General features: G+C 38.9%; 1 protein-coding gene across 6 annotated transcripts in view; it reads left to right on the forward strand.

Moving 5' to 3' along the window:
- Positions 1–27,335, forward strand: part of cfap299 (cilia and flagella associated protein 299) — an 88,002-nt gene that overhangs the window by 15,499 nt on the left and 45,168 nt on the right. For all 6 annotated transcript variants that reach the window (XM_026186884.1, XM_026186881.1, XM_026186882.1 and 3 more), the window contains exon 3: positions 4,005–4,095. In XM_026186884.1, the coding sequence (XP_026042669.1) occupies positions 4,005–4,095 (91 nt within the window). The remainder of the gene's footprint in view (positions 1–4,004; positions 4,096–27,335) is intronic.

Consider the following 27,335-nt stretch of genomic DNA (forward strand, 5'->3'; position numbering starts at 1 on the left):
TTTTTGCCCACATATGCATTTTCTACTGCATACTGTTTTAGCTACTTTCTCACTTATTTAAATGGACTTACAAACTAGCATTTCAGTGTCAGAACCACAACTAAATGAACTTCAAAAAATGTTTATCAATCTTTGATGCAAAAAGCTCATTAAAAAAAATACAAAGAAAGAACGCTAGCAGTGAGCTCTTGCACAGACATGTCATTGGAATGGTGGTAAAGATCAACGTGACTGCACACTTGTGTCATCAAGCCAGCTACACCAGCTGTGCCAGGTTACAAAAATAAAGAATAAAACAAAACTGCAATGCCATCTAAAAGACTTGTGCACAGTTAAATTCATTCAGGTATATATAATAATATTAAGTGCATAGAATTGGTAGATGGCTTGAGCTGTTTTCCTAACAAGAGATAAAGTTACAACTGTAAAATGGTCAAAGTTGTAAAGTCCCGACTGTGGGCATTACACACTGCTGTGCAGTGTTTGGCATCCGATAAGCCTTTTAACACCGCTAAGGCCACTACTTCAACTGGACTTCCTGGATCATATTTCGTTGTCTCACTGGTACCTTAAACCGCACCACCACTAACCCAGCCCCCTGCAGTGTTTTAATCCAGCCCCGTTTAATCGGTGTCTTTTTAATAATAAGAGTTCTTGTTAGGAAAATTTGTACAAGCAAAGTAGTGTTTTCGTTTTGGCGAGCAAGGTCTTAAAAGATTTTGAAATCCCAACTCAGGAAAAACTGTCCAAGTGTTAAAGACGCAGATACGCTGACACTTGCATAGCGTCCAAAATTAGATTTATGATGTTTTCTAGCCTTTCCCCCTTTGAACTGGCACACCAACACATATTCTTTGCAAAAGTAATTTCATATCTGCCGTACAAATGCTCTTAGACAGATTTATTTTTTTTCACAAAGCCAGATAATAACTGCTCACCTCCTCCCTCATTTATTTTCTTTGAATTCCATGGACCACCTGCATGACCACAATCCAAAAACAAGACACTGGGGGCACATGGGTGGATCACTGTGAGAGTAATGCCTAGTCATTAGCCACTAATCAGCATCTTTTAATAGTGAAATTCTTGTTATTCCTAAATGAGGCTTGATAAGAAATTTGTTAATTGACAGGAAACTCAAAATCTCAGCGGTCCGGTCCATATGCTTTACTGAAGTCTTACTTACTGAAGTCTCCGTGACTGTGTGTGTTGCTTTAGCTACTGGATGGGGTAACCCCAGTCACTTGCCTCCGCAACACCTGTGTTTACTTTGGGGCCTCAGTCCCCATGACCCAGCAGCAATCCTTCACTCACTCAGAAGATGAAGTGAGCTTCTAGCCTCCAAGTATGTGCTGTCCATGCACTTTTACCACTGTGTGATTCCTCTAAGACTTTCATTATGGGGTACTGGCCAAATGACTAGTATAAATTACAATCTTGGTCCAAATTCTAGTAAAGTTAAACATTTAGATTCTGTTCTGTTTTACTGTAATGTCAAGTTAATCTAAGAGCAGAAACTGCCTGTTTGTCTGTGCTTGTTGTGGATGTTAAGGCTTTCTTAAAGTGCTTTGGGAATGGAAAGTGAATTTGAGGAGCCATTAATGTAGAATATAACTGAACCTGTCTGCTCTTTGGACAGTGAAGCAGACAGAACTGGATTCAAGATGGAAGAAACAGATTTATTACCAACTCACAGGTGTCTGCAGGAACGTTTGGGATCATTACTTCCTTTCACATTGCCTGTAAAGATCCAAGTACTGAACCTCAGTACACTGTTTGGTTCTGTTATGTGTCAAATATACCTACTAAAAGAATTGACTGCATATTCAGTCAGATCCTTAATTGAGAAAGATTCAGTGACTCCTCCTACAAAAGTAAAAATTATACCTAATTTAAATTTGGTGAGTGTCCCCTTTGAGGTTTTTTAGCAATTTTTATTCACACAGAAGGCAAACATCTGCCTTTGTGTCCCAAATTTCATGCTGACGCTGTGGTTTGAAATCTATTCCTCACAACCAGGTAATTCTCTCCGTGCTCATAGCACGTTTTTCGGCCACACCAGCACAGATAACCAGCAGAATGAGATGTGCCTTTGTCTGCTTTCCCAAGATCCAAATCAAGTTAAAGGTGCTGCTTCGGCAAAATGAAGACCAGCTCACATCACAGATAAAATATAGCGCACAAGTGCCCAGAAAACATTTTGACACTGAGTAACTGTTGACTGGAAGTATTTTCTAAATATCCAGTCTTGGTTAAAAGTTCCAAATTGGTTGATGAGCCCATGTCAAGAGGTGGTTCGGTGCAGATTAGTAAGAATTTTCTGTTGGATCTAAAACTTGACACCCATATAAGCACTAATATCAAAGAATTGAAAATAACACCCAGGTATTATTTTTAGTTATTTTAATAGATAGAACTTTATTAATCGCTCAGGTAGATTCCTCCGGGAAATTCAGTTTCCAGTAGCAGAACACGGAAACAAATGTTTCTTTTATTGTTGTAATCCTAATATGTTTGCCTAGGTCTCTCTTGTAAATGAGACATTAAGTCTCAGTGGAACTAATAAAATCAAACCCACAAAAATACATATAGCTACATGGTACAGACCATCCAAGAAGTTCTGCTCACTCCAAGTGAGTGAAATTCTGCCATTTTATTAGTGAGTTACTTAGCAATGGTTAGCATGTGCGTCTGTGCATTCAACCCATTCCATTTATAAATTCAGATTTGCTAACCAATCCGTATGGCGTTAGCGCGCCGCCATCTCGTCCAAATACTTTCACTCCTTGCAAAAAAATTAAAAATAATGGCAAAAAAGCTTACTTTGGTCTGTTTAACTAACTAAAGAAGAAAGAACAGTTTGTTTGGTCTGTTTAACTAAATATTTTCTGAGTTGATTAACGACCATTTTTAATGGATCAATTTGTCCCACAATGCACTGTTGGGAAATGGGCTTTGATGATATCATTACAAATGAAGATGAAACTGCATAAATATAAAGTTGAATTTAGGTGAAAAAATATTAAAAATCTTCATAGTTCAGTTCCACGTTATAAGTGAAATACTTAACTCAACGCTACTTGAAAAATTGGGCATAATGCACTCATGGGAAATCTGTCGAGAATTTCAGATTTTGTTTGTGTTCATCACTGTTCCAGAAAGCTGAAGTAACACCGGAGTTGCACGTTCTACTTTATTGTAGCTTATTTAAAGGCTGTTCTGCTTCTTCTTTTTTTTTTTTTTTAAATTTACATTCTTTCTTCTTCATGTTTTACCACAACTGAGAAGTCACCAATGGCCTGTTTACTGCCTTTAAGATGTTAACTTGGTGTGGGTCTGATGAATGTTTTGCACAGTCGCTTCTGGATGCGTGCCAAAGTTCTGCTGCTCATACTGCAGTGTTAACTGTTCAAATATTAGTGCCAGTGTTTTTTCAGGTGTGGATACGTTTGTGTGCGCCAGAAACAAGTCTCCATGGAAACAGGCTGGCCTAAGTGTAAAAAGTAAAAAGTCATTGAACTCAGATATGATTAATAGCATCTTGCTGGAACGTTCTGCTGATTTTTGTACATTTAAGATGTATTTTAGAATAAAACCCCTACTTATTAACAACTTAATTTGATACCTTCTGTTAAGAATTTATATGTGGAAGCGTTCTCAGAGCTAGATAAGCTTTGGTGAAGTGCTGTGGATGACATACTAGATGCTGGCTTGAGTCTGCGGGATTATACTTGCAAATTGAAAGGAAAGTCATGCAGACAGAGAGCGGAAATATCTCTCTTCTACAGTGTCAAAGGAGATAAAAAACAAATCAATGGCCAATTTTTAATTCACTTTTTCTTTATAATGTTTGATTATTTGCTCATGTTAGAGCAGAAGGGGGTCAGACTGCCCTGTAGCAACACGAAGGTGAAAAGCTTCCATTAAGAACCTTTAAGGCTTCATGTGACTTTTTTTCAGGTTAAGAGAAACATTTCAAACCGTTTGAGTGTTGTCTTTTCCAGGACACTGGCAAGTGCAGGAAAAGAACTCAAAGATAACTTCCTGAAAGCCCTGGCAGAGCGAGAGGAGGCCAACCGCAGTGGGAAAATGACTGTGAGTACATTATTACAGCACTCCAATTGCTACGTAATGGGATTCCCCTCAAATATTTCTGCAATTCCATTAGGATGGGAACAAAATCCATACTGTGTCAAGTTGAGTGGAAATGCCCTCCCCAGTTCCTTCCCAAATACCATGAGACCCGGCTGCCTACCCGTTTCTGATCCATAAAACTTTGTTTACAAAAACTCAAACTACCTGGTCCCAAGTTTGCTTTTTGGGTTGAACCACTAAGATAGTTTCTAAGGGGGCCTCACCTGTGGGGCTGTGGTGCCGACTTGAAGTTATATAAACTTTTAGGGGAACACGCTCAGCTCAGTATTTCATCTGGCATTGCACAATAAAATGGAATGATTAGTCTTGCTAGTGAAGTGAGCGAAGCCCTACCCAGACCTGCTGTTTTAATGTCCTTTTGCAGATAACCAGTAAATTTAGTCTTGGACTAAAGTGGGCCTTGGAGAACCTTTCACCTGTAAAGATTATCCCGAGATTGTTACTTTATGTGTACTAATCACACCGAGTTTAAGGCCCAGATGTATTGTTAGTCAAATGCGATGGAAATTAAGGCCTTCAGTTGAAGAGTCATAAAACTGCATTCTTGTTTTGTGCCGAAGGTCAAATTTCTCAAGTTGGGAAGCACTTTGTTAACTTTATTGTGATCGTGTACTTCTAACGTCAATCCAGCAGGTCTTTGGGTGACTCACATAGGGTTAGGGGTAGTTTGAGTTGGATTTTTGGAATTCATATGAAAGGTTGTCTCATGGCGTCTGCATCTTTTTCACACATCTTTTCTGGGGAATCGTGGTTGAAGAGATTAAGTTGCTAAATGTTTCTCTTTCACAGTGCAAAATGTGGGAAGGAAAGTATTTAAATTGTACTGAATGTAATTCAGAAACAAGCACTTCCTATTTAGGCCTAATGTAGCCATGGATGGTTCAGCGCTGTGACTTTGTATTCAGCGTGAATGTTTAGAGCTGAGCCCCACATATTTCTGGTCCTCACCCATATGGAAAAGAAATAGTAAAAACTTATATGTGATTACTCATGAAAGTGGCCACTTCCTCATTACTTTCATACATTGTTTTAGTAAGTATCCAAAACATACAAGTTTCATTATATAATTTTTCAAGGGATCTTATATCTGTTTTCACTCTTATATGCTTTTCATACAAGTTTCACACAAGACAGATACAAACTTTATAAGATTTATATAGATCTTTTCCATATGGGCAGTAATGCTCGTCTTCTGATTAAACAGTGCTGTCAAGGTTGTTAATAATATTTTGTGAATTTCCCCTTATATCAAAAATGCATTCTTCTATAGCTGCCTCTATTCAGTCTGAATTGCTGTGCTGTGTACAGACTGAAACATATCTGTAAACCCTGAGCTTACAAAGAGTTATTTTGATTAGTACAATACTTGCTCCCTCCCTTAAAAGGTTTCCTACTTTTCGATCCACTGATTTGTGCTGCTCTTGGTAGGTTGCGATGCCGTTATTGAATTGAAACTACCTGCATTGTTTTTTGTTTATAAATTTCAAATCCCATTATCACATTTTTGCAATTGTCCTGCTTAGAGAGTCTGGTTCTAATTATATATATATAGATATTTTATTTCTATAGTCTCTGGTGTTTCTGTTTAAAAAAAAAAAAGTTCACTAAACTGTGTTCAAAAACCCAGTTTTAATTTTTTATACCGAACTTCATTGGTTTCTTGCATTTGTTTTTCTCCTCTCAGTATATTCTTTCATATCCTAATACATAACTGTTCTTTGGATGCATTATTTTGACTGAGCCTTCAAAATAACTGCCCAAATAACTATCTGGAAGTGTTACTGTGTTACCAAGATGGTTTCTAAGTGGCAGGACTTGCTTATTTCTGGGTTTTACTTACCCATCTGTCCAGTCTCAGACGTAGCTGTTGAGTGAGATGTTTTTGGATCACAGGCAAAACCTGTATGCTTAATTAAACCTAGATGCACTAGGGAAAGATTTCAGCTCGTGACCATGAAGCTGACTATTTTCATTGCAAACAGTTACTTTTAACATAATTCTCAGTCTTTACTTATATGATGAAAGGAATGTGGACCATTTGAGGGCATGTACACTGCATTGTTCTGCAGGGAGTGTTAGTGTTGATAGACTTCAAACGATTCACTTCCAAGATGCTGGAGTAACAAAAAGGAGTTTTGTTTGACCTCCATTTACCTGCCCCTGTGGGCTTTGCAATTATGAGATCACATGAAGTGCATGGAGGGGAGTAGGAGTAGTAACACCAAAAGCTTCCCTGCTGGTTGTTAACAGAGTAAACCCTACCATGTAAAAGCCCCCACTCCCCTTTCTTTTATCCCTTAATAACTTAAGCCAACTTTTTTCTTTCACAGAAACATCCAGTGAAAATGTATTATTTCTTACTGCATGCAGAAAACAGAGTCACAATAAAAACAAGCAAACCGTTACAGTTTACATCCCTACCTCTGTTTTGCTGACATATTTTCCCACCTCTTCTTATTTTTCACCTTTTAAGAGTTCCCTTTGCTGAAAAATTGGATTGGGAAGATGTTTATTTTCCTTTCAGCTCTTTTCTGCTTAAAATTGAACCCACATTGGTGCGCTTAATACTCCTCCTCTTTGAAACTGTTTATGTAACAGGTAATCTTAATGCAGTTTGACGAAGCTTGACCTCATTGGTATATTTACATTACACAGATGTGTTCCAGAGACAACATTTGCACATGTGTCGACACAGAGTAAAACATATGTTGAGGCCAGTTCCATACATAGCTTCAGACTGGTATTGTACCATATGTATTGTTTATAATACATTCGCTGTAATCTGTTAGTGAGCGCTGATCCCAGTGTTATTCATAAATACCACACATGCTGTATTTCCATACTAACATGTGCAAACCCCCCCGAAAAGACACAAATACAGTCATGCTGCATGAAAAATTTGGGCTCAGTTTAAATTTCTTTCCTCTTCTCTCAGTTACACCTAAAGTCCCTTCAGTGAAAGTGTAAAACTACACCTGTTTGTCTTCGATAAGGTTCGATAGTAAGACCACCCGGCATCATAAAATGTCTCTCACACTGTTTAAAGTTAGCTTTTGGAAGGACTAGATTTAAGCTTCCTACCTGCTACGCACCTCAAACCTGAAGATCAGTCCCTCCAATGCATTCCAGGTCCTCGTGTCTTCATTTTCTTACTGTGCTCTAATGCAAAGCAGTTCTCGTCCAACATGTGTTTTTACTTTTTCCTTTCTTTTTTCTTTGTGTTTGCACATTATTATTATTTGAAGCATTTAATTTTAAGTGTGGTGCATGCTTTAAAAGACCCACAATTAAACACAGACACACTCAAACACTCCCAGCCTTTCTTCTTGGTCAAATCCACAGGGTTAAGTTTGTTGCTTAAAAACTATCACATTTGAATTGAATTGAAATTAAATGATCAAATGACCTTATCTGTATGATGCAATGTGGAAGTTTTTATGGTTTTTCTTGTAAATCCATCTGGTGTCTCAAGTTTCACCTACCAAATTTCTCATAAAGGATTTCATCACTGAAAGGCTGTGAGGAGAAAAACCACACAATGGACAAGAAAGCAGAGTAATAGCTTTTCCTTTAGATGCATGACACATTCATTGTCATCTCTTGTCTGATTTGTCAACGGGGTCACTCCTTTGTCTTTCTTTTATTGTCACACTCAGCCTTTCAACTTTTAAGATTGAAATTACACCTGTCAATTAATTCACATGTTGGGTTATTCTGTCTCCTCTGTCCTTGCCCTAACAATGGTGTTAAAAAAGATTGATAGCAGACATGACTGTTGATGAAAAGAACTCATCTTTCCTTTGTGTGCTGTGTCACTGCACCCCTCCAGGAGCGTGACCTATTTAGTATTCACAGTGTTGACTTTAATGTATTTTTTAAATTTAGTTGCTTCATAAGTGTTCAGGTTGTAGTCAGCAGAAGGAGCCCTTTGCTAGCCGTCTGATCCAATGAACCTATAAGGCTTTCAGTGCCTTGCCTTTGTTGTGCTATTGGTTCCCAGACTCTGTTGCGAAAGCTGCTGCACTGCCAAAAGTTAGACACAAACAAAAGCTGCACCTGGGCAGCTCTGACTTTATTTGCACTGGGTAAGAAGTTAAGGGTTTTATCAAATCCAGGTCACACCTGCACAGGATGCCTGAGGGTGTCCATTGTTGCGAGGTTCACATTTGAAACTTAAGGTGTGCTGCCACCACCCACCCTGCTCCCTGTTTGTCTTCAGCTGTTTGTTGAAAGGCTCTGATGTTGCAATTTCACAGCCAATCTAACATTACCTATGGAAGAGCACAATTCTGTTATATATGAAGCAGGGAAATGATTGACACTTCACAGGGCTATTTAGCCAAGGCTGTGACAAAGATTATGTTATAGACTAATAAAGATTAAATAAGAAAAAATTGTCAAGCTATGGTCAAATACATTACATTTTAATATTTGAGTGGAGAGTGTTAAGTGGTAACATTGTTTTTGTAAAACATTTAGTAACAACATTTATCGTTAATTAACATTAACCTGTGGCAACGCGAGCACAACATGAAGCTTTTTATGGTTTTGTCCCGGAAAATCAGACCTCAGTTAAATTGTGGTTGTGAATTCATTAAAAAACAAAAAAGTTTACGAATGTTTCCCCTTGTTTGTCTGCTCTGAATGGGAAGTTACTCCTGATTATCCTCCTAACACCCCCACCACCACACTCCCCTGCTGTTAAAGTCAAACCTGCCAACCCACACATTCCCACCCCATCCTACCTCCTGTTGTCGTGCCAGTTATTCCTGTTAATTCATTTAACTTTGACTTCTGTTCAGTTTTCATGTTTCACTCTATTCCAAAAGAAAGAAAAGTCAGTTCGACTGTCGACCACCTTTGTTTGCTGGGTGAATCCAGTCCTGGCTGTATCCAGAACGTTTTGAAATGTTTAGTATTAATTAAACTTAAAATCTCTCTTCTTTGTTATTTAGGACCACTATATTCAAAAGTAGATTATTTTATATAGCCAATAGTTTATGAATTGAATAAGTTGCAAGGTGGCTTGCAGATGCACTGTGTGCAAATTAAAGTAGTTCCTGCAGTATGATGGAACTTCTGTGTATCGTGATACAGCACACAAAACTTTGCCCCCACTTCTTTTGGGGGCTTTTGAATTTGTACAAGAAAATAAGACGCGGTACACAAAATACTGCCAGTGAACATAAATCATGCGATTAAAATTCGCCTTAAACCATGTAGCAGTTTATTAAATGAATTCTTCACACAGCAGATTTGATTAAAACTTGTTTAGCTGTTACATTTGATGGCTAAACCTGTGCCTAGCATGTCTAAAACAGTAATGGTGAAGCAGGTGAGCAGTGTTTATCATGGAGAAAAATACCAAAACAGGAGTAATTTTACTTTATCATCCTTTAAAAGGCACTCTGTCAAACAGGCCACAAATATTAAAACAGAACTGACAGGTTGATATAGAATAGTGCTGCACATTACAAAGATATGACATGCTCAACATGTAGTTTGCTACTGAGTAACATAATATACTGTCATCAAATGGTGATGAATCACTTATTCAGTTACAAAAATGTCTTCAAGTGACTGCAGAACATAATATACCCTGAAAGTAAACACCCACCGCCTTTAAGAAGCAATTACATGTATTTCTTATACTTTTAGTAAAGCCATCAGTCACTCCGTAACAGCAGGCAGCTTCATTCAAGAATGCATTGGGCAAAATGCCTCACAATCAGAGTGTAAGGTATGTTTGCTCTCAGATCATTTCCAAGCAGCAAGGCTGTCACAGAAGTCAGTGTCTTGTGTAAGGACTTGCAAAAAAGTGAGAAAACTGTTAGGAGCTGAATTTGCATACTAAACACTGCCTGCTTGTCACCTATGATCATCCCTCAAATTAGATCCAGTTTCCAATTCTAATATTTGCTAATGTTGCCTCAAACTGCGTAACGACAAACCAGCTTTTACTGGATGACTGAGTGGTTTAAGAATTGGCACTAATATCTTTGTTTTTTGTTTTGTTTTATTATTATTCTCTATTTTAAAAGAAAATTGCAAGAAGGTCACAAAGACGTGGGTATTTTTTTCCAGTGTACTCAGTGTACTCGTCTTTTCAAACCTCTCACATGTTTGGCTTCCTTTAGTCTGGTGTGTTTGCAGAGGTTTAACCATACATATATGTCTTAAAATCATATCCTGCCAATACATACAGTTATTCTGCTGTTGAATAATGGACAATTATTGGTTGAAAATCAATTATCCATGAAAACTCAGCTCTCGAGAAAGAGTAAAACATTTCTCAGCTTATGTTCTGGGGTTTTTTTTGTTTGTTTGTTTGTTTTTTTTATGTTATCCGATTTATTTTACTTTTTTGTTAGACTAATTTGGCTGTTTAGAAATTATTTTCAGTCTCCCACCCTTTCAGTTGTGGAATTCAGCTGGTTGGCCTGCGCGGCGTGTCTCATGCCCCGAGGGTACATCCTGCATAAAGGAAGTGTTTGTCTTTGGTCTGTGGGCCCAGCGAGTTCTGTATTGATAAGCTCCTGTCGCTATAGATAATAAGGTGGTCAGTCATGCAGCCCAGAGATCAAGTATAGCATTGAAATTAAAGAGGAATTCCCAGCCCTATTGCATTTCAAGCCGTGTGTGTGTCCCTGCTGCCCAGTCCCTTTGTCCTTGTCATGGGCAGTAAAAATAACAATGGCAAGTTTGATTTCAAAGCAGCAGGACCAAGGTGGACAGCCTTTAGAAAGGAAAGAGTCCTGCAGGGCTATCATATGACCTTGACTTGAATGGTCACAGAGTTGTGGAGAGGTGGGGATAAGGCCTCAGCAGTTTGCAACCATCTATCAAGTGGACAAAGAGGACATTTTGTCTGGAAAAGCAACCATTGTGATATTTGAGAATCACCTAATCAGGATCTATTTTCTTTTTAGTTCCACGGCTTGATTTTACCTGAGAGACACACAGAAATCTCTATATGATATACCCCAAATCACGCAGAAAAGTTATTTATTCATTAGCTCTTACTTCACGCACCTTCTCCTTTTTTCTTCTCTCCAGTTTTGCTGGGGCTACACTTTCTCACAGTTGCAGGTCTTGAGGAAAAGCATAACATTTAACTGTGAAATATTACTCTTGGCTGATTACAAGACATGGATTTCATGGCTAGTGTCTTAGTCTATAAAAAGAAAATGGATAGCCAGAGCATTATGTATTATGTTAGTCTGTGCAGCCAACATGGCAGCTGTGCCCTGTCTCTCAATGCATTGTATCTGCCACTGGGGGATATAGAAAGGAATTTGGAAACTAAAGATCAAACTGGCCTCATGTTTTATGCAATAATCTTTTAGAGCGTTTGATAAATGGCAATCAAACGATGCTAATAATAGATTGATCTGAATCATGCATATTTTAATTATTTGGACAGGCTCTCCTCTAAGAGAGGAAAGCTTTTGACAGGAAATAGTTCCTTGAATGAAAGCACAATTAGTTGGTTGAACTTGCAAAAGCCATATCCAACGAGAACATGCCATGGGCCATTTGGAAGCTGTTTCAGGGTGGATGAAAGGCTTGTTTACCCATTAAATCAAACATCACATCGCACATCAGATCTGTACAAGAATGCAAGTGGCACTTATATTGGCTCGCCTCTCTGTTTTGCCACTGAAAGCCTGGATGAGCCCCACTGTAATGATTTCTCCTGTTCCCCCTGCATTCTGTGAACAGCTGCTATTGTCCAGAGACAACATCACCCCAAAATTGGGGCCCCTGGACCAATTTCAGAGCAAATGAAAACGGATACACTTAATCTAATCTCTCTGAATTTTTTCCCTTTTTTGCGTGCGTTAAAGTTGATATTCTTTTCAGATACACTGGGATCACATGTGGGCTGTGGACCATCATCATTAAAAAAACATTTGCCACTGGGAAGATTGAGAGTCATCTTAAGCTGTCTACTTGGTATCCGAGGAAGTCTTGCATTAAGTACACACCATCTGGGTGCCTGAAGAAAATATGATATCACTTTGTCTTCAACGGCACACATATTTGGACACAGTTAAAGAGTTATTCGAAGGCTGATAATTGAAAGGATTGCTTGGTTTTCTTTAGGTCTTGTGTTTTATCTTGTATAAATATCTCTTAAATCAGGACACCAACTGTAAATACACCAGCTTCCTCTATTTTGTATATTTCACAAAGTCTGAAGTTTAAGTTATGACGGCAAATGTTTCCACCAAAACCATCAATCAGTACTTACTATCCATTATTTTTATGTGGTGTTTGGTGTGTTATTGGAGGAAGACATTTGGCTCGGTTAACCGTTTAACAATTGCTGCTGGTAATATAAGCAAAATGTATTCTTTGCCTTTTTTAAAACATTGGATACAAGTTCACAGAAAGTGAAAAAGCGTCAGATTCAAGCAGCAGACATGAGCTTCCTCCATAGAGTGTCTGGGCTCATACTTAAAGGTAAGATGAGGAGTTCAGTCATTTGAGAGGAGCTCAGAGTAGAGCCACAACCTCTTCATATCAAAAGGAGATAGCTGAGGTGACTCAAGCAGGATGCCCCCTGGATGTTTCCTAATGTAGGTGTGGTGAAGTGGCTTAGAATCACATTATTGTTTCTCTCTCTCTAATCAGATCCTAACCAATGGTATTGGTGATCATTGAGGGGGACTTTATGAGCAACCTGAAGTTGAGTTGAGTTTACATGAGACATTTATTAAAATAGGACCGTTCCACGAGGTGTTGCGGGCATGTCCCACTGGCAGGAGCCCCAGGGCAGAACCAGGACATACTGGAGAGATTGTATCTCTCGGCTGGCCTGTGAACACCTTGACATTCCCCTGGACAAGCTGGAGGAGGTGGCTAGGGAGAGAGGGAGGTCATGGCTTCTCTGCTTAGGCGCGTGCCCCCGTGACCCGGCCCCAGATAAGCAGCAGAAGATGGATGTATGGATCGATGGATAATAGTTCTTGTGGCATCACAAGTTTCTCTTGCACAAGCTTGAAGTAATTGTGATCTATCATTATTTACTGTCTTGTTATCATTTTCATGAACCTTGGTATGTTTTTTACTCGAACTCCCAACCATGTATTATGAAGATAGAGGGCTAACATCTTAAGTAGGGTCAAACATCTGCGTTAAATACTACCTCAAGGTTCCTGGCTTGTCCCTGGAGGAATGTGCACCTGCTGCAGCGCAGGCAGGTTTTCTTAAGACTCCTTGGGCTTAAAATCAACACTTTGTGATGCAGGGCCTTTAATAAACCTGTTATGCTCTGAAATATAGTCTCTAAAATACCTTTAAATCAGCAAGACGCGTTTAAGTGCAGCAGAAAACACCTTGCCTTAAATCTATACTCTCAGTCACGTTCATTCTGAAATAACAAAATATTTAGTTTAATTGCGATGACAATGCAGCTGTATATTTAGCCCCTGTTTACATTTCCTCTCCATCCCATATCTCTTACATCATCCCTTTGGATTTTCCAACAAAACAGTGATTAGACTATTACAGCTTGCATCTGCACCCATCTTCTTCCTGGCCTCCTGTTCGGGATCTAAGCCAAAGGTGACTCACAGTCTGAACTCAACTTCTGGCACCAATCTTTAAGTAATTTTTTTACTACTGTGTCAACATGTCTGAATCTGAACTATTCCAATAATCCAGAAAGACACTTTCATGAAAAATGGAAAGCATCAGTGATCAAGGAGCAATGTGGATAATGTTTTTCAGTCGTGAAAAGATGAAAATTTACAATTCCCGATCTAAAAAAAACGACTCACCTGTTCTAAAACACAAGAGGCAAAATTACAGTGGTGTCTGGTGACATTAGCCAGTCTATTCATCATTTCACCTGCTTTGGTTCAGAGAAAGTTTGATGTAATTCTAAAAGTATGATTATTGAAATCCATAGGATACAAGTGTGATGGACTGGAACCACAGAATGTCACTTTTGTTCATTCAAAATTAAATGTCAGTCAGTTAAAACAGGCTTTAGCAACCACGAGGAAATGATGAGAGCCAGGCAGAAAATGATTTGCACTCCAAACCATCTCAAATGACCGTTTGGAAATAAGCTGGATTTTGGTCAGTAGATGATAAAATGTTGGAGTCCTCACGGTAAAGTTGTGTGACAGTTGTAAGCTCCACCTACTATTCCAACACGAGCAAGCTTTGAAAAAAATCCTTGATAGTACGATTACTTTGTATCATTTTAGGAAAACATAACTGACATAACATCAGTTATGTGCACATGTCTTCCAGAGGTGTGCAGTGCATGCTTCAGCCCCTGTACCTTCTGGCTTACTCTTGGGTCCAGTAGCTCGTTGCTCCCTGCCATCTAGGAGCAAGTCCTGGAGTCTTTTTGATTTGTATCTTGAGAGATCAGCTGCTGCCGATGAACAGTTTCTCTCTTTCTTGATGTTTTGAAGAGGGAGTGATGGATCTGATTGGAAAACTGAGGAATGTTTAACCCTTTAAAGCCGGCCGCTCCATTTTGCATAACTATTTTTAAATCCCGGTAGCACTGCAACCACGTAAGCTAGCGCAATAATTTTTTTTGCATATGAAACCGGAGGAGTTGTACTTACATCTTATACCATCAGCTTGTCCTAGGTCACGGTTTCCCTCCACATATAGCTTTGCAAGAACTGCATAAAAAGCACTAAAAAACACATAATATTCCAGAAACACGCTTTGCCGATCCGATCAGCTGTTTGTAACACTTCCTACGTCCATCAGCGCGAACTATCGCATGTCCGCCATTACCTGCCCAAAACCGGGAGTGACGTCATTATGCGGAAATGTAGTTGTTTTTTTTGTTTTTTTTACCATCAGGGCCTTATGAGCCTATACTGGTGTTTTTAAAAGTTATCTTTGACTTTTTGACTTTCTGTTTCGTTTCTGGGATGCTTAGGACTCATATTGCACTGCTGGAAATAGTTTATTTTGATGCATATGCTGTTTTTTTTTTTGCAAATTTGCACTATAATATTTATTTTCGTTTTTCCTGCAATGTATAAAAATTGGTGTATTTCAAAAATAAAACTATGAAGACACTTAAAATAAATTTCCTGTGGTGGGAAACTATTTTGTGCAATTTTTTGGTATTTACAGTTTTGAGGGATAAGCCTGTTAAATTTCTCTAACTAGAAATATATGTTAAAAAAACAAAAACGATTTTAATTTTTTTTTTGTAGTTTATTGGGTAGTCTTAAAGTATATCTTGCTTTATAGCCTTTATAGACACTTCTAGGGACCATATTTTGTAAAATAAACATGACACATTCTAAAAGACTTGAATATGAAAATGATAGGAAAATAGGAAAAACTCATAAGGAAAACGTGTAGTGGTGGCACTAAACGGTGTTCAATGCATTTATACCAACAGCTTTGCTTTTCAGACAAAGTCTACGACTATGTTTCATGCATAGTTCTTGTGTCTAGATATGGTTCATTAACTGGTGGTTTTGAATGTGAGGGAGATAACTATATAGAATAAAGCACTGTATGAATGCGTGGTTAAACGTGACTTACTGTTTCAGTGGTCAGTATGTCTAGAAATGCTGGTATATTATAATTTTACACTTAGATATTTAAAAAAAAGAAAATCAGACTTGGTGTGCGAACAGTTTTACATTTGATCCTTTAGGGACTTCCAGTATTCCCTAGCTAATCTTTTTGACTAATAAGGTAGCCCAGAAAGTGTTAAAGGAATCCATTTATGGCCCAAACATTGATACACAATCTGGGACTTAAGCTAAAGCTTATCTCCTCTTAGCAATATATGGAGCACATTTTTCAGAATCTTCTTTGTTTTATGACTACACACTGTACAGCTTTGGCTTTGTATTATTCCACCTGAGTAAATATTAGATGGCATCTCTCCTGCTCTCCTGCTCTCCTAGCATAGTGCACATGTCTTGCAGAGGTGTCCAGTGCACACTTCAGCCCCTGTACCTTCTCCCTTAGTCTTTGGTTCAGTAACTGTCTCATCGCTCCCTGCCATCTAGAATCAAGTCCAGGAGTGTTATTGATTCGTATCTTGAGATCTCAGCTGCTCCCGATGGACAGTTTCTCATTGGGTCAATATCAGTGTGTCTCTCCGTTTCCTGCACACATTCCCACTGAAATACCAAAGAATTGAGCTCATGTTTTTACTTTTGAGCTCCTAAAAGTCTTACAGGCCAAATTCTCAGCATATTTTCATGTCATTGTAATACATATTACATGTGTATGATGCTCTTGCCAGAGAGAAATGCAGATGGTTAGAATATATTTACAAAATCTGGAGGTTTAAGTTAATTATATTTAAATCACCTCCTTTTAAACATGGGGTATCTGTTGTCGACATCTGTTTTAATTCAAAGTGCATTCAGCTATATTACTTAACCTTTTTCTTTGCCATCGGGTTAAGAAATTATTTTATGAACAACTCGAAACATTAACACTAGGCAGAAAAGACTCACGCAAAGAACATAGTGTTATGGTGAGTCACATTAATTACACAAGGCTTTAGACCAAGTGGATAAAATGAAAAATAAAATGTATATCATGGTTAAGAATTATCTGACACTTTAAGCTGCTGTATTTAAAAATAGGTGCTAAGACTGATAGATGTATTTGCATTAATGAGTCTGGTTGGAAGGTAAACAAGAGTGAAATAAGTATACACCCTTATTTGTCCGAAAAGCGATATGTAACCCATTTATCTGATTCAAGATAACGAGCTCCGAAGACTTGTTTGTCATTTATTTTGAATGCTTTGGAGTGGCTACTCTTAATGTAATAGTCTCAAATTAAAGCATTTTCTTTTCCTTTTTAGAACTTGGTGTGTCACAGAGTAGTGACATGAAGAAAAAAAAGATTTTACTGGAGTTTCTGCAGCCCTGTGAAAAACTAAGTACACTCTGCTTCCATTGGAAATAAGATGGTAGGTAGCAGGCAGGTTCACGTGCAGAGTTTTCTGGAGTGAAGCGTTCAGGTGTGCGTCAGAATGCAGCAGTTACCTTAGAGAAGCAGCTGTTGTGCCCATCCATCTGGTAAGGCTTGTAAGGCCATTTCCAAGGAATATGAAGTCCATCATTGTAGAGCGAAAAAGACTATTCACAAGTGAAAAAAAGTTCAAGAGAGTTGCCAATCTTCCCAGGAATCACTGTTCCAGCAAATTCAACTTAAGATCAAACCACGCAGTTACCTTCTCTTCCAACCAATTTCAGTTGATCTGTTTTTTAGATTTTCCTTAATGTTGTTTCACCTTTAGATTATCTTTCCAAAAAGTTGATTCTGTTCATCAAAGGCTGGTGTCCTTCAGGTTTTAGATATCACCCTGGGTCAACACACCTGAATCAAATGATTAGTTCATTTACAGATCTCTGGAGAACTTCAAGACATATTGAGGAGGATCAAGGACACATCTAAAACCTGCAGGACACCGGCCCTTGAGGCCTGGAGTTCAACACCCCTGGTCTAAACGTAGCGTTTTCAGTGGGAGAGACTGAAGATGTCACTTGGATGAGTGACAAAACGTTTCATCCCACTGAAAATGTTACGTCCAGATGAACAGAAACTTTTTGGGATTTCCTTACATGGATGATTAAGCACGCATCAAGACATTTAGCTTGTCTTAAATATTTTAGTGTGGTTTGTTTCAGTGTTTGAAGTGATACACTTTGCTATTTGAAGGTACGTTTTAAATGAAGTTTATTATCATCAATATTATTTTGAATTTCTGCATCTTCAGCAGACAATCTGCAGAACAGAGGTGCAGTTTTGCAATTGTGGCGTCAAGCTTATTTATAGTGCCGTGCAGGTTGAGAGACATATGTCTGTATTCAGTGACATATATGTCACTGTAATATGATTTGATTATGTGGTATGCCTCTACACTTTGTTTAGTTGTTTTTAAATGTGCTGGTGGTAGCACTACATTTTCTTCTCCAGTAATTGTTGGAATCGGGAATGCTTATTTAATCTAAAATTCAATATACAACCTGAACCTAAGTAAGTGGCAGGGAAATGGATGGATGGATTTTCCAAACCTGTGTCCTTAATGTGGGAGCAGAAGCTTTAATGAGCTGCCAGAAAAGTCTTAGAAAGTATGTTTAAGAATCCAGTTCTGCATTTTCTGGTTGCAGTAACACAGTTTTTGGTTGAAATAAATACAAGAATTTGGCCATTAGCATGAAACGGACTAAAAAAGCTCACACCTATCATCAGAAAAGCCCAAGAACATATCACTCTGCTATTTTCCCTTCATTTGATTCCAACATGGAAATAAGTCTAGCAAGTTGCTAAATAACAAAGTTTATTACAAGAGCCTACCACAGCATTTTTTTCCCCTTAACATCACACATGCACACACAAATTAACACTTAACCACAGTTTCCTCAGTGGCTGGCAAGAACTCACCTGCTGCTTTAACTATTTTCTTTAGTTACCTACCAAAGTGGCTGGTACAGTAGATAAACTTCCAGACCACAGCCAGATTTCCCCCAGTATTTAGCTAAGAGCTGGTATTTACTTCCTTTCCTGCCCTCTTGCTGTGTGCAATGTATTTCCAGGCACCATCTGGCTGAGCTGATATGCCATTGGTGGACTGGCTGTAATATCGATATCTCCCTCATTTATCTTATCCCCTATAACACAAAAACAAAAGAAGATCAGCTCATCTTGTCTTAGCAGAAAATAGTCAGATATCAGGCAGCAGAGGCCAAGAAAAGGGTGAAAAAAGATAAACATGTTTGCACTACCAGACATGCAGCGTTGTTCTTATTGCTTTGGACAATGTTAGTGTTGTCTTAAACCACAAGCCCCCTCTTTAGTTATTTCAAAGCAAAGCAGAGATCAAATGAAATCACAGTCTCTATTATTCTTTTCCTCTTGCAGGGCTGAACTGAAGTGCATTTCATGCTTTAAAAAACACAGTAAAAACACTGTGAATTCCCTGCGTTGCAGTGTGACAGCCGGCGATTGCAGGAGCCTCATGGCAAGCCCAAAGGGGGAGCTTCTCAGCAGAGCTGCAGGCCAACTAAAACAGAATCATGTTTGAACACCTATTTCCACTGGGATGGAGGAAGGAGGGGGAGCGCTCCTTGCTTTAATCAGTCTTAAAACAGGCAAGCCTTTGATAAAGACCTTGCTCCTTACATTTATCTTCTTCCTCCAAAGGTTGTGCTGGCTTATGTCATCTACTTTGATCCCAGTTTTTTGGAGCGCAGTCCTGGGCATATCTCTGCCGCTGATAACACAACGGTCAGGTTGCAATGTAGAAAATAAAATTTAAAAAAGAACAACCCCGAAACCCTGACCCCCACCTTCCCTTCTGTAAGTGTATGAGAGTGTGTGGTATATAATACCTCACACATTTTTTTTCTTCCTCTTTATGGAAACAGGGTCATTAATTTTCCAAGGGCTGTCATAAACATCACCTCCTGGTTAAAGAGGAGCTGTGACAGGGTGCTGCCCCACAATGTGTGAGGGCAACAATATTTGACTTGGACGTGTTCCTGGTGATGAGGCCAAACCCTGCAGCAGGCCTCTTGGCAGATGTCATGCCTGAGTGCTTTGGAATAATGCTGATAGGAGCTGAGCTGGACTGGACTATACCCATGACAAACTCAGCTTTTATCTGTGCATCAGCATTCAGGGCACGCCAGGCAGTGGCACAACTCTTTGTCTGCACAGACTCAAGTTGTCATACAGTTAATTTTACGTCACTACTCTGCCTGACCCATTGAAGTAAATGGCTGTCCAAACTACACCTACCTGCTGGATAATAATAATAAAAAGGCAACTTTCCATCAATTGGAGATTGATGTCACAGTATGAGCAGCACAAGACACAATGGCTGAAAAACGCCCTTTTTTGAACACAGTGCTCCCCGTATTTAGTAACAAGGTATTTAAAGTTGGGGAAGGGAACAAAATTCAGCTTTGTGTTTGAAACCCTGACCCACAGCAATTAGTATAGATTTAGGAGATCATATTAACCCGAGCTTAACCTTCCTGTAAACACTAAAAGAATATCTGAAGACTTGGAGGAAGTTCACCAGGAAGACAATGGGAATATTGAGAATTCTTCTGCGTCATTAGGGAAGACCGGGATTAACGGACTTCCTGTTTGTGACTAGCTTGGGGCCAGACGAGCCTGTGATGTTGGCATTAAAGCGAGATGATAACCTTTGAAAGTATACCCTAAACAGGCCAGCCACAGGGGGCATGTTTTCTTTCCCGTGACACATTGAGCTGCCATTTAGGCCCACAGAGCAAATTCAGCTCGCCCCCTTCTCCGTCCAGCCCGGGGCCAACTGACGGATCATAAACTGATACTAAAGAAAGGGCTCACAAAGAGAAATTTACTATTATGGTTTGTAAAATAACTTTCAAATTACAAGGAGTGGAGGCGCTCTGTTTTGTGTCACAGTGGTGTGGTCACTGTAGCGCAGCCGTGTTTAAGGTCCACAGGTGTGAGCTATATGGTACAGAGCTCTGCAGCACTTGACCCCATTATCATTCGTCATGCCAGCTCAGTATGCTTTATTTATTTGATTGCCGTTCACTACAATTTGTCTGGGGAATCCTTATTAATGTCTTGATAATGTTTTCGACACACATAAGTGTTCTCACACATTTGTTCTGTGCTTCATGTTTTTGACAATCCAAGATAATTCTGTTTAAAACGAGACGGGGACACACCTTCACTGTGGAATCACATTTCCTATGTTGCTGTCTTGGTGACAGTTTGTAAACATACAGTTTTCAGTCATATAATATTTTAGTTTAATATCGCCCCATCATATGGGTTTAGAGGAACAGATCCACGGGACATGCAGCTTAACAAACTGCACGAATGACAGTGTTGACATGTGATATAAACATATACATATAGCATTCAAACTCTAACAGGTAGGCATGCAAGCCTAAGAGAAATGTTTGGGGTTTTTTTTTAATATAAAATAATTTATGTATTATTTTTAAAAATGAAAATGTTTCTGAAAATAATCCTTAAATATAAAATCTTATTAGAAAATCTATCAAATTGCACATTGAATCCTGTAAGCAGTTAATCTGGAGTAAAACGCCCCTGGTGTGTAAAACACATGGCTTAATATAATGTGTTTGGCAGAAAACGACATTAAAGAAAATGTAGATCTTGATATGGAAATCACTTAGAGAACATAAACAAATTCAATTGCTGCTTGATATTTAATAAAAATGTTGATTATAGTTCAAAAATACTGTGTAATTAAAAAAAAACCTGAAACCTTTTGAGGCCTTTCTACATAATACCCAACAGCTGTTGGGTATTATGTACATTCAGTGTGGTTACAAGTATGGTCTTCAGGTTGTTGTTTACTGTGCAAAAGGTAAACAAGTTGTATGAAGCTCTAAACACTGACTGGCTCACGTTCTGACAGTCTGTCCACGTTGCGGAAATGCTTTCACTGGAGCTTAAGCCTGTGTTAAGAGTGAGTTCATCCAGGCATGCCCTGTTTTAGCCTTCACCCAGAGTAAACACAACTAATAAGAGACTCTAAATAAACAAAGAGTCCTTACAAAAAATTTGCTGTACTACAGCTACAGCAGTAGAGATCAGCACTTAGAAAGAAGAAGACATTCATTTGTTGTGAATGACAGATGTGCAAGGGCACATTTTAATTATCACCAAAGTGTCCTTGAGCAAGGTGCTTAACCTCAGCTGCTCCAGTGGACCCCATTAAAACTAAACTGCGTGGGCGTGCTATGAGTGGGTGATCGCTGATGACTCCAGTCAGAGAATAAGCGAGTAAAGGAGTCAACTTAACATTTTATGAAGCTGTTTGATGTTTGGGTAAATTTTTCCCCTTAATCTGAACAATGGATTATCAGATTTATCTAAACACACACTCAGAATACTGACGCTTTTATAATGGTTGCTCCCAAATGTGCGATTTTCATGGGTAATATGATACACATAGAAGTCGTCATTTGCAGTATCAAGTGTCAGCCACAACAATAATCCATCTGCCTAATAGTGTCCACAGGAATGTGAGTCCTCTGAAGGTGTCCCGTTTTATCAACCACCTGGACTCTAACAGCAGATCCTTTAACTTGTGAGGTGGGGTCTCACGGGATGGGAGGATCCCACATATCCTCAGCTGGATTAAACTTCCTTAAACAATTTCTGAACAGCCATCGCAGTGTGGTAGAGTTCATTATTCTGCTCCAACTGTCACTGCCACCAGAGGATGCTTTTCACAGTATTTGGTGTGCTTGGGTCATAGTAACATCCACATGAAGGTTTTCCGCCAGCGCAGAGCATCACTACATTGCCTGTTATTCCTTCTTCTGATTGTGCATTCTGCTGTCTTCAGGGCACCCAACAATCTGCATCTTCATATGCCATTTATTTTTACCAATAAATGACGAACCCATGACCAGGATTGGCTAAAGAAAGCACACTCATTAATGCAGTGTTTGCTGGTGCACCAGTTTGCCTACAACCCCCCCCCTCGTTTTGAAGAATTGTTGACCTACCCATCCATCAAGATTAGGTTCTTGTCACTCAGGTCTTTAGGTCATTAACAGTTCATTAACTTCCAGAACTGACACCCACCGACCAATATGCCGGTTCCAAGTGCCTTTGTAATACAGTTGTTAACTTAGCCTGTCAGTCATTATAATATATTCATGTCTGTTTTGGTAAAGGTTTTATTTCGAATTCAAATTAGAGTTTAAGAATAACACTAAATATGTATGGGAAAAAATTACGAAACAAATCATAATACATTTCTGTTGGAAACAACACTTTCCTTATGGGCGGGCTCTAACTCTGTAGAGCCAAGTCAAAAGAGTTATTGCCTCTATTCACTCATCATGACCACCAAACAGGAGACTCCTGCCTCATTGAGATGGCTGGCATTCTTGGTACTTTCGCTGACATGTTTGGTCTGTAACGAACAGGCTTTGAAAGCTTCTGTCAACGGCAGAAATGCCTAATAACGTGGAAAGAGTTTGTCTCAGGTCAAAAGAATTAACCTCTAGTTGTGTGCGTGGCTAAACTTGGATAAGAGTCAGACAAGGGGCATGATAGTCAGGTCTTTCAAGATTTATTTTGGGTCCCTCCCACTCTTAAAAACACACTTCAGTTAATTTTACGCAGCCTGCTTGGTATGTGTAAGATTTCCTCCTCATACCACCACACACCCTCATTGTTCCCCACATAAGGACACTCAGCATACTTTCAGATTAGCTGAAACTGAGGCCGTGGCATATTGGGTCGCACTATCAGGACATATGTTTGCCTTGTTAGCCTATGGTACTCAGTGGCTTAATGCTGGTATTTTAAATGGGCAGACTTGCAATCCTTCCAAACATTGCATTTTGTTTTTATTTACATTTTAAAAAGCATTTTAACTTCTTTGGAATTGGCGTTGTACTCGAGACGGAATGGATGGATGTTTTCTGGTCTGCTACCTTTGCAGTTAAGGTGTAGAAAACTAAAACCCTTTGATAAGTTTAGAACAAGATTTTAAATAATTATATTAAATGCTTACCTGGAGATTCGGCAAAAATGTGCCATCTTTGTAGTCACACACTTCGTACTCCCAACCATCTACCCTTACTTGCCCATACCGTAACATAAACTTCTTAACAAAAACTAAGGTGGTCACAATTTAAAATCCCCAAAACAATATGCTCATATGTTTTTATTGAAGCAGTTAATAGCTGCAGTCCTGTATTAAAATGCATGATAAAAATTTTCCACATGAATCGATGAAAAACAGAAAAGTACAGCATCATCCAGAATCAGAGGCCATTCCCCTCTGTTATGTTACCTAAGTTGTGCCTTTAGAAATACATCTCTTACAGAAGGCACAACTTTTACTTTGAAGGTAAATGTAATTGGCAGCTGTCTGCAGACAAGTCAGTGTCTTCCATGCAAACCATGGAATGCAATAACAAGGATTTGTTTGGTGCAGTACTCTCTTTGCGACTGATTTCACAACAACTGCCAGCAACCTCCAGCAACCCCTCGCCAACCAGTCAAAGAATACACATTTTTCCCTAGTGACCAGAGGTTGCCAAGAGAGTCCAACTGGTCTCCAAGCCTGTATGGTAAGTGGACTAAGTTGGTAGGTGTGAATATCACAGTGAATAGGCACAAGTTAGTCTGAGGATTGGCCTTAAAACAGAAGAAAACCAAGCTAAAGAGGACAATTTTACTTTCGAGTTCTGCGTTTCTTTCTCTTTCAGTGTGTTGCCTTCTCCAGCTTCAGATAAAACATGTGCTCACTAGCAAATGCGGAATTGTGACATTGCTAACGAACCACAAAACCTCTTAAGGATGAGGTGGATAGATGGGTCACAACTGTGTGACTTTTATATGTAAAACCACTTTCTTATTGCCAATGTTGGCTTCATTTAACCCTGCCAGAGTTCTTTCCTCATCATTCATTAAGAAGTTCTTTTAAGGTCGTGACCAAGACTATTCCCTAAACTTCCACCAAGTACTTTCTATAAACCAAACCATAATCTATATTTGCTTAACCTTACCATGTGTGCACATAAAACTGAAACCATATCCTAGCCACAGAAATATTAGATCAGTCATTTGCTATTGTTTTTATTGTAAATAATAATAAATATTACCATTTAGGTGCATTTGTTGGCAACAGTTAAACCATAGGCCATTTCCGCACTCTGCATCCGCAGTACCACTTTGATGAACAATCTGACCATTAAACAGTTATAGCACAAGTGGACTATTTAGACATATATATTATATTTTTATGGCATTATAAGCTTTAAAATGCAATATTTAAGAACTCTATAAGCAAAGCTCTCATATTACCACATTGAGATTTCTTAACATAGTTTCATGTCTCCTGAATCCAATCTAGACCTTCAAAGGCCTAATCATTACCTTGTTTTGCAGTGTTTATTTCTGTCTGCTCAATCTTTAATTACCAAACTGGAAATCAATCTCTTGCAGGTCTCTCATTTGTTTGTGCTTCACCACTTAAATTATTAGCTGCATTTACCCACCAATAAAATTGTACCACTGTTTTGTTTTGTTTTTGAGGGAAGATGAATATATGCCAACTTTCTTCCACTGTCCCTCTGACAGAAAGTGGTAATCTAGAAGCTTATTAGTGGATGTAGCAAGTTTGGTCATATTATACTTAATTACAGGCCACGTCTACAAATCTTCCCATTTGAAGCTGGTAAATTGTGAACAAAGTTTTCACAAGTTTTCCATCAAGTTTTCATAGTTGCCGTGTACAATGCTCTCAATGTCAACCTAATGCTCTGTAAGAATCTAAAGGTTAGCATGCTAAAGGTTTAGCATGTTTAATACTTACTCCATGGACAAAACTAATTGAATTAAGTGCAAGCATTTCCTTTAAGCCCTGCCCAACCCATGCCCTAACAGTCATTCATCTGCCTTAAGAACCGATTGTGCTGTGTACACTTTCCCTTTCAAGGCCTTACACCTGTGGCTTTGTCTGCCTGGGAATGTGTCCACAAACATAAAACTCTGATAATACTGCACCTGTTTTATGAGTTATTTTAAGCAGGGTAAACAATAATCATGGAACAACTCATCATTATGCCGTGAGCTGAGCTATTAACATGGTTATGTATGCGTGTACGTTAGCTTCAGTTCATAGTCCCACAATTCTTTATACAGCTGCAAAAGCTCAAGAAGTTGGGGTTTTAGTTGAAGGCAAGTTTTTATATTAATGATTGTAGTGTTGAAAAGCTGTCTTATGGCTTTCAAAACAGACAAAAATTATTGTGGTCTTGAATAAAGAGGGGCAGAGAGCAAAGTTCATGCACTTCGGGCTCAAACAACCTTCCTCGGGTCATTATTATGTTAAAATACACCTGTGTAAGCATCCTAAATCATGGTTCAGGGTCCAGCAGTCTTGTTTGTACTGACCGAGATGCACTAGATTCAGACTGTTTCCTAAGTCTACAAGTCTTCTCCCCATGCAGAAACGATTAATTAAGATTTATGAGGTAAATATCTCAAACACGAGGGAGTGCTCCGTCTGAGAAGAGAGTAAGAGGAAACAATGTAAAAAGTTTTAATGTTCCTGTTCCTTTAGTATCTGTTTATACAGGATAATTGTTACAGATTTTGTACGTTGCTGAGTACAAATGCTAATGTGAACAGAAGCCTTACTTAAAGTTGGACCCAGTCAGTCTGTACCTGGCCTCATAAATTTCAGTCAGAGCCTAATCACTCAGACTTTATTCTGGCATATTTATGTTTAACTCACTTGTGTCTTGGCACAGTCTTCATCAAGGTGTTTGCAGATTTCAAGAATCAAGAGTTTTCTAGGATAAGCACAAACACACCATGAGAATAAAATCATTTCACTTCTTATTTAAAAGCCTATATATATACCTCCAAAAGAGCACCTTCAACAGAAACCCCTTTGAATCCAGGGAGCACTCCTGCTGAAAATATTGTTCTTAAGGTTTTCTTCTTTCTTTAAGTCTTTTAATTTGATTTTTTTTCTTTTATTTACTCCACTTAGGTTTGACTTTGGTACTATTGCTGTGTTAATAAGGGCATAGTTTCATGTTGCCTTCCTTTTGGTTGAAGACCTAAATTGTAATAGCAGTCACACTTCACGGTACATTTCTGCAGCAGCCAAAAAAATGACAGCTAAATAAAAAAACTGGTGGCATTTTCTCCCATTCCTCTTTGCAGAATTTCTCAAGATCCATCAGGTTGAGTGGGGAGCATCAGCAGCCATTTTCAGATCTCTTTAGTGGTGTTTAGTTGGGTTCAGGTCTGGGCTCTGGCTGGTGCACTCCTTTGTTATTTTTGGCTTTGTGCTTAGGGTTGTTGTCCTGTTGGAAGATGAACCTTTACCTCAGTCCAAGCTCTGGAGTGCTCTGGACTAGATTATCATCAAGGATGTCTATGCACATTGCTGCATTCTTATTTCCTGTCGACCCTGACTAGTCTCCCATTTACTGCTGCTAAAAAAACCCACCATAGTTCACTGTAGGCATGGTATATACCAGATGATGAGCAGTTTCCTCCAGCCATGATGACAAAGTCAGCCTGACAAAGGCCCTTCTACTCTGATCCTTTAGATTCACCAGGCAGCCAGCTCTAGGAAGAGTCCTTGTGGTTCCAACTTCTTACATTAATGGATGATGGAGGCCACTGTGCTT

This window comes from Astatotilapia calliptera, chromosome 12 (assembly GCF_900246225.1).
Source record: "Astatotilapia calliptera chromosome 12, fAstCal1.2, whole genome shotgun sequence".
In the NCBI taxonomy this organism is placed as follows: Eukaryota; Metazoa; Chordata; class Actinopteri; order Cichliformes; family Cichlidae; genus Astatotilapia; species Astatotilapia calliptera.